General features: G+C 43.5%; 1 protein-coding gene across 1 annotated transcript; it reads right to left on the reverse strand.

The window, feature by feature from the left end:
• Positions 1-7,806: 7,806 nt before the first annotated feature.
• On the reverse strand, positions 7,807-8,790 carry mc4r (melanocortin 4 receptor). The gene has a single exon (XM_040127148.1). The coding sequence runs from the start codon at positions 8,788-8,790 to the stop codon at positions 7,807-7,809; it is 984 nt and encodes a 327-aa protein (XP_039983082.1).
• Between the last annotated feature and the right edge of the window lie 241 nt (positions 8,791-9,031).

The raw sequence follows: 9,031 nt of genomic DNA on the forward strand, positions 1-9,031 counted from the left end.
TGTTACAAGATAAATCTGAGCCGTTGGCAGATGATTGAGGAGAGAGAAAAGCAGGAGAAAAAAAACGTACTTCACCGGGACAAAAAAGTGCTGTTTATTTTTTAAAACTTTCCTCTTTCCTCTTTAACTTTGGGTTAAATTTGGTAATGGGACCAAAGGACAGAGCATAATACCCCATATCTCTCTCCATGGTTGAATATACCTGTCCTTGATACAGATGCGGTTCAAGTCTGTTGAAATATCCCTGCATTCATAGGTTTAGACAAAAAAAAACATACAAGAAAGCAATAATGCGATTCATGATGCTGACCCAAAAACAAAAATTCGCAGAAGCAAATTTCAGTTTGTCATCTATTTTTAAGCATCTTATGGTTTATTTAGCAAGTTCTGTTTTTTTTAAAACTGTTGTTGCTCTCTGCACACCAGAAGCATCTTTAGCGATTTTCAGAAATGAACAGAGGGCACACAGAAAAAAAGACCAAGATGAGTGGCTAAGAGGTAACATACACATGGCCATGTGCTCTCTCTCGGCCCTTTAGAAAACTGTAGAACAAAAGGTAACTAAATGCGAAATAACAAGAATGCACTCCATATAGTGCAAGACCTAATAATGTCCCAAGGTACCGTGGCTGATGCTTTTACAGTCAACATGTCAGCATTGTACTGGAGTGATGGTGGAATAGTTACCTTTTATATACTGTATAATAGTGTACAACATCATGCATAAAGACCACTTGGTTCAGGGTCATGGTGCTTACTAGAATCAATAGTTCCTTTTTTCCTCTTGGGAGACTCAGTGTTTTGGTCAAGAGATACACCCACTGGAAAACTGAAAATCTGGCTCGATACTGGTGCTACAGGAAAAGTCAGGGGGCGCCCCTTAAATCAACATGTTTCTGGCTCTTTGGTGTGTGACCTTACACACGAGGTTTCAGGCTAGTGTGGTCATTGCGTTTCGACACGCCGCGCCGAGATATTTGGGCTTGATGGTGCTGCCAGAGGAAAGGTCGTAGGGTCAACGAAATCAATGGTTTCTTCCTCTTCCGAGTGTGAGTGTGCATTCAGTGGGTAGTGGGTAGTTTAAGTGTAGAGGGCCACCCTGGCTCACGAGGTCACATCGATAACTTGGTAGGGACGTATTCAGTCTGTAAACCAGTGTTTGAACCGATCACAGGACTGCAGACGTGACAGAGAAAACTTCAACTCAAATCAATCTGTTTCAAAGACGTAATCATTTTGAATGAGAACTTTTACACCGGCTAACATCAGCACTTAATTTATCGGTGCCCCTTGAATTTTCGAAAGAACTGAGGAAACGTGAAAAATCCGAGGACCTCACCTGCGCTATTACTAAGCTGGAGCCTTGTCACATATGAGATGTGTCATCAGTAGCTTTGTTGTCATTGGCGAAACAAGCATCTCGTACTTCTAGCTACTGTGTTTTGGGTTTGTGCAAATCTTCACCACTCACTGACACAGAGGCATTTTATATGTAGCCTCTGGTTAAATGGTTAAATCTTTTTTTTGTTGTTGTTGTTGTTGTCTAACGCAGGGGTGTGAGGTCGTAGGAGTGCTTATGAAGTACAGAAAAACAAGAAACCTTGGCCCCTCGCAGGTTTTCTTAAATGAACTCTTGGACGGGCATGCGTTGGCCTCCCACTCTCTCTCGCAGGCTCATCACAAACAGACACACACTCTAACACACACCGGGGAATGGACAAATACAGTTACACATTATGCAATCATGAAAATTAAGTAAAAAAAAAAAAAAAAATCTAGTCAACACAGGGCTGGAACATTGCAAGATTCAAGCATATCTATTAGGTGAAATTATTAAAATCACCACATGATGATGTTTTTCAGCTACACGGTGAGTCAGTATATTTTCTGAGCTTCTTGTGGAGGCTACAAATGGCTCAGACTGAATGCATGAAATAATAGGAAATATTAATTCCATTATAATCCCTCATAGGATTTAGAATTAAGGGCAAGTATTTCCTACTCGCAATTTGGCACATTTTTGTCAGAGAATTACCGTTTCGGACCTAGGGACACTACGGATGCATTTTTAATCCAATTCAGTGTGTTAATTGAACTTAACGGCGGGGACATGTCTTGGAAGTAAATCCCAGCATTATTTGCCACGGCTGGGGACGAGAGTAGAGTCAACACGGACTAATTTGATGCAGGCAGCTCCGTGCGCGAATCCCAAAGGAAGCCAGCGTGATAAGGACGGAGAGAGCCAACGAGAGTCAGAGATAAAGTTGTGTTTTAAAGGCCATATGCAAGGAGAAAATGAGAATATGGGAGAAAAAAGATACTTTACAGTTTCCACGTGCAAATCAAGTGTAAAGAATGATTCGCCGCTAAAAAAAAGAGCAGTGGAATTGATCATTTTCGGGAGTATTTGATGGCTCTCCGGCTGTGTGGAGTAATGAGACTGTAGATGATACATGGGAGGCAGTCAGGCGAGGCGGTGCCGGGCCTGGTGATACCGCGGCTTCCCTCGAGCTCATTAGGATTCAGCTGCAACTCCGGGTTTAAAGATGATACAGCACAATCCGAGGTGGCAGAGAGACGCGGCGTGACGTCATGATCGCACAGCAGAAAGTGTCGGAAACCTTAAGAATAGGGATGGAATTCAATTTAAGGATACTACTCAATCGATGAGAACACAAAGAGAGATGACGGATTAACTGACAAGGACAGTCCAAGCTACAACAACATGAAGTGAGTGTTGAGACCAGTGTGGATTAATGGGCCATACAGTGGTATATTTTAGCCCAGTAACTACAAAGTCCCCATGTTTCCATCAATTCGATGTATGTGAGGATCAACTCACGAAGCACCCAAATAAATCTCGTTATTTGGGCGTCACGACTGATCGGACTCGGCCCATTCCGGTCAGGATCAGTCGGTGCCGACATCTGGCGTTAAATCATTTGCCTTCTGATCAGGTTACTGCCCACTCGTTCACCACAGGATTCTTTTGAATCCGGACTATTGAAACCACAAACTGTAGCTGGGAGTAATAATAAATCCAGCATGGTGTTTTGAGTCGCTGATGGATCGAGGAAGTTGTGTCCTCGCAAGATTTCACGCTTTGCTCACTGACTCGACTTTGAGCAGCCGTTTACCTGTCGTCCAGAGTGCTGCCTTCAGTAATTCAAAACATGCTCCCTTCTGTCTGTAAGTATATGGTGTTGGAAATGTTTTTTTTTTTTAGAACCTTGATTGATAGCGCCTGAAACATTCTACGCATTGCCTCACTTGCATCAACTTACTGTTCAGGGTGAACACACAGTCTTGATTGTTTTGTCAGGGATGTACGGAGAGGAGCAGAAAAGTTAGCCGACATACGTGTCTCATGGTATAAGGGTATTGTGAAAATGTGAGTCAGGCGCGCTGTATTGTACTAGTGCAAAATAAGACATGAGCTGCGATCTCGATGAACCATCATAAACACCCCTCTGTCTGTTACTGTCCGACTGTCGGAGCTGTCTTTACATCGGTTTGAGAAGCCGTGCAAAAATCTTTCACAACATCCAGCTTCCATTTGTGGCAAAAACGTGGCAAGAATTCTCACTTCCTTCAATTTTTTATAGAGGCTGCAGGACTTGCAGTCTTTGGTCATTCACGTCACGCCATCTCAGTATTTCAATGGAACCCAGTGGAACACTGACCTATAACCAATAAGCGTCTAAATGCCAACCTGTTCTGCCTTGTACTTTAGGCTTTGGAAGCCTAAAGAATAGAATTGTATGCTGATATTTGAGGGGAACTCTTTGTGACCAGCACGTAACTGGGGCAAACACGCCCGCTATGCTGCTGACATTTCCCTCCATTGTGCCTAAGTAGAAACAAGTGCATGATCTGATACGACTGGGGCCAAATTGAGGCTCTCAGTCTGGGATGAATGAAAATGGTAGTGAATGCTGCATCACCGCATCTTTATTTTTGTAATAGATTTTACATTTCATTCTGCTTTGTCATTCAACAGTCACCATCAAAATCCTTTCTTCGACTCATCTGCTTCTCTACATTTCCATCTCTTTTTTTGTAACTCAATCTCGGAGGATGCTCTTTCATAAGAGTACTTCATAAAAAAAAAACAGAAAACCTCCCTGATATTTTGCAGATTTGTATTAAATGCAATGTCTATGACTCCATTACAACTTAAAAGACTATTAAGATCTAATTAAATTTGGAATGATTAGTATCCATTTGTCACACGGATGCTCCCAATGCAGAATTGAATGTGTGCTTCGAATGCTGGCTGAGAAGTATTTCCCAGATTTATAGATGTTTTGTTTACTTCCCTTCCAGTTACTCCCGATAAGTGAAAGCCCTGTGGCCACTTTGTCTTGCACACAGACTTCTGGTTCTCTCCTCAGGGAAGAAGATGCTGTGCCGGGGTCAAGTTTAGGTAAAAAAAAACCCTACAGTTGCAGTTGTGCCTGTATGAAAGCATTTTTGTCAGTGATGTTAGAATACATTTATTTGCATTTGAGTCCATTTGTTTTTGAGTGTGAATTGGCGAGAGTCAGCCACCTACTCTTTGCATAAGGAATAAAGTCTGTGCCCCAGGGGAACGACGAAAAAAAACAGAGGTGCTGCTGAGATAGCGTTTTGATTTATTGGGAGTTACTTCGCAGCAGTGATTCACAGAGGATGCAGCGGTCGAGCACATACCTTCATTTTGGCACACACGATTGAAAATCCAGGTGAAGCTTTCAACAGAAAATTTGGACACCCGTCTATGTCAGTTTTCTTGTGCAATTTACGAGCTCAGAAATGCACTTCAAGTTTAAAAAGGCATAAATAAATAAGGCGATATTGCAAATAGCATTTACCTACATAGAAAGACTGATTACATCAGTTTCTGAAATACTGTCACAGAGGATACGGTTGCTCTTTACATCACAGTGCAACATATTTAAGGCCAGGATAAAAAGCAACAGGTTACACAACACGTACATAAAAATACACTCGGTAAAATCTGCCCTGATACATGAACATGATGAAAAATAGATCTCTATACAGTCACATGTACATGCTGAAAGTGAGAGTGTGAACAACCCACATGTGCAAATTTACACAAATATCAATAACGAACCACAAATTCACAAGAGCGTGGACTGGTAATCGACAGATATCACAGGTCCGAGTGGACCGACAGTAGCTTCACCAGGTCTGCGGAGGATCTTGTTTTGCTATTTGCTCACAGGACGTCCTCATTTACTCAAGATTTTAAGTAACTCTGTTGTAACTCTTGTTGCCCTGCTTCAAAAAGAAATCAGAGGTGAAGGTCTAGAAAAAACTGCATCCCTGATCAGGTAGGGTATTAAAATTGCCATCATGGTGTTAAAAATTGGGAATACACACCAGAGGAAAGGTTCTAGGTTCTACGCCACTATGAATTGTTTTCCCATTTGTTTTTAGGTGCAAATGAGCAAAATCTAGACCAGAAATGCTTAACAAGTGCCATCTTTTGCGCCTGAGAGATACACTGACTGACGTTTTCTTGATTTTCCCATTTTAAAAGGCATGTTTACCTCTTTACTGTAAATGTGTAGCTTTTGTACGATTACTCCCTTTCACCCAGTGAATGATTTTACAACTGTGCCACCCTGCATTTTAGACGACAGTCAATAAATCTTGTGTGTAAACATCAGAAAACGGTCCGTGGTTACTATGCTGAGTGGGTTGGACGTGGGAAACGGCAGAGAAGCAAACAACAGAAATGTAGGGTTCTTCTGTTTTTGCTCCTGTTACTCCTTCATGATTTCCAGATGAAATCGGGTCTGATTGTAGTGCTCTTATCCTTTGAGAACAGCTCGGAAAATCTCATGTAACCTCACCTCTTCTCTACAAAATAGCCAATGAAATGAGCTTTCGTATTAGAGTTCTAAACTGATGGTTTTATGTCTAGTTTAGTAAAATGTCATCTTGATAAAAAGACAAAAATACACTGTATTTGAGCAGAGTGTTCCCTGTATTTGCCCTCATCTTTTCTCTTATGATTGGCACATAATGCATGAGGGAAATTATTGAGGTGTAATGGCTTTCACCTCATAAGCGTATCGTGAAAAGTAAATGTTACCGGAATTTCTTCACATTCGTTGTAATGCAGAACAAAAGGCATATACGCTATATATACACCGAGCACTTTGTTAGGAACACCTGCACATCTGCTTATTCATGCAATTATCAGCCCATCATGGGGCGGCGGTGCGGTGCATAAAATCTTGCAGACACAGGTCGGAGCTTCAGTTTATATTCAGTTCAAACATCCGAATGGGGGAAAAAATGTGATCTCAGTGACTTTGACCTTGGCACGATTGTTGATGCCAGGCAGGCAGGTTTGAGTGTTTCTGAAACTGCTGATGTCCTGGGATTTTCACACACAGCAGTCTCTAGAGTTTTTACTCACAATGGTGCCAAAAACAAAAAAACATCCAGTGAGCAGCAGTTCCGCAGACAGAAACAGCTTGTTGATGACAGAGGTCAGAGGAGAATGGTCAGACTGGTTGGAGCTGACAGAAAGACAACACATGCACAACACGTCGAACCTTGTGGCAGATGGGCTACAACAGCAGAAGACCATGTCGGGTTCCTCTCTTCTAAGCCAAGAACAGAAATCTGAGGCTGCAGTGGGCAGAGGCTCACCAGAACTGGACAGATGAAGACTGGAAAAACGTATCCTGGGCTGATGAATCGGGATTTCTGCTGAGGCAGCAGATGGTGGGGTAGAATTTGGCAGCAACGGCATGGATCCATGGACCCAAACTGCCTTGTGTCAACAGTACAGGCTGGCGGTGGCGGTGTAACGGTGTGGGGGGGGTTTTTTTTCTTGCACACTGGGCCCCTCATGATCATGGTTTGAATGCCACACCCCCTTCGAATATTGCTGCTGACCAATGTTCAGTGGCCTCCCGAATCTCCAGATCTGAATCCAGTAGAACACCTCTGGGATGTGGCAGAACGGGAGATTGGGCAGCCTGAATGTGCAGCTGACAAATCTGCGGAAATGATGTGACGCAATCACGTCAACATCTTGTGGAATCCATGACAGGAAGAACTAGGGCTGTTTTTGAAAGCAAAGGGATTCCCTACCCAATATTAGTATGGTTTTCCTAATGAAGTGCTCGGTGAGTGTACTGCATGTCAGGGATAAACGTATCTTTGCTTTCAGTTTGCAAAATACTCTCATGGTTTTCTGTTATGAGGAGGATTACACTCTCAAACATGGAGGTAGTCTGTCATACACTATGTTAATCTCTTAGTTATACTGTATATCAAGTATGCCATAGAGTACAATCCATGCCAAAGTGCCATAATCCTTATAGATACATAGAGTTAAAGATAACAGTGAACAACAAGAAAAAAGTGAAGGTAGATAGAAAAGATTTTAGAGTGAGAAAGATAAAGGATTTATAAATGAACCATAGTCTAAACATGTGTATTGTTTTATATACATGCTGGTCACATTTACTTGAAATTGCACTTTAGAGCGGCGTTTACTACAAAACAAGATAGCTTTTTTTTTTTTCTACAGAGCAATACTCTACGTTACATGGTGTTTGTTAACCTACCTCTTCAGCAACCCGGCTCACGACGCCCAGAGACAACCGCCCAACTCATCAATCATTTTACAGTCGACTATGAGAGCACAGGGCACAACAGAGTCACATCAGTCCACAGTGATAACACCTCAAAACTTCAAATTCCTTGTTGGCCAACTTTCTTTTGAATCGCAGATGGTGGCTGTCAAGGTCGTAGCTCTGGTGACATTTAACAGGCAGCTCACACACACAAGAGAGCATGTGAGCAGCAGAAAATGTCTTTGAAGGTTTTTCTCATTTCCTGGCTGCGAAAGGCGTAGATGATGGGGTCAATGACGGAGTTGCACATGATGAGGATGAGATACATGTTGAAGTGGGACATGAAGCAGGTGCAGTAGGGGTTCCTGGGGCAGGTGATCATGAGAATGAGGTGGAGGAAAAAGGGCGCCCAGCACACCACGAACACCCCGAGGAGGATGGTGAGGGTGATGGCGCCCTTCATGTTGGCCCGCTGCTGGATGGGCGCGTTGCCCGGCAGCGCCGCGATCCGCTTCATGTGCAAGCGCGCCAGCAGGAACATGTGGACGTACAGCGACACCATGAGCACCAGCATGGTGAAGAACATGGTGATGAGGCAGATGAGCACCGTGGTGCTTTCTGAGTAGATGATGAACAGTATGCCGGACACGGTGCAGCACGCCCAGATGCTACTGATGACCAGCATTGTCCTTCGCAGCGTGACAATGTTGTGGTACCGCAGCGCGTAGAAGATGGTGATGTAGCGGTCGACTGCGATGGCCAGCAGGCTGCAGATAGAGGCCAACAGAGAGCTGCAGATCATAGAGTCAAACACATTGTCCATGCTTTTAATCATCGTGACGGGGATGGTCAGGTTGCCCCCATTGATGAGCGCTATGACAATGGTCTCAGAGGCATTGGAGACGCTGACAAGCATGTCAGCAACCGCAAGGCTGCAGATGAAGAAGTACATAGGCGAGTGAAGGTTTTTGTTCTTGATGATAGCAGCAACAACCAGGATATTCTCCAGCAGGCTGACGATGCCCAGAGTGAGGAAAACCTCCGTGGAAATCAGCAGCTGTTCGTAGCATCCTGCAGATGAGTCCTTCTCCTCGGCGGACAAGTCTTTGTTAAGCGGCAAAGTGGCCGAGGTTTGCATCCTGTTGTGGTAGCCTTGGATCAATCCATGATGTTCTGTGGTGTTCATGATGCCTCCTTTTTTGATTCCCTGTCTTCGTGCCTCAAGTCTTCCTTTTTCCGTTGTTATTTAGCATGTGTGGCTTTTAAACATCTTCATTATCTGGAGGACAAAGGTTGGTGCCCTCAAAGGGGAATGAAAAGAGGAGTGTTCCTTCTTCCCTTTTGCACCCTTCAGGTTTACCAAGAAAGGCAATTGTCTTCAAACATCTGCTGCTGCTGTTACTCTCAGTCAAAGAGAATCTCAATCG

The sequence above is a fragment of the Xiphias gladius genome, chromosome 5 (assembly GCF_016859285.1).
Source record: "Xiphias gladius isolate SHS-SW01 ecotype Sanya breed wild chromosome 5, ASM1685928v1, whole genome shotgun sequence".
Lineage (NCBI taxonomy): Eukaryota > Metazoa > Chordata > Actinopteri > Istiophoriformes > Xiphiidae > Xiphias > Xiphias gladius.

Excerpts from the sequence above, each read along its gene's own strand:
- mc4r (XM_040127148.1), bottom strand. The coding sequence starts at position 8,790 with ATGAACACCACAGAACATCATGGATTGATCCAAGGCTACCACAACAGG.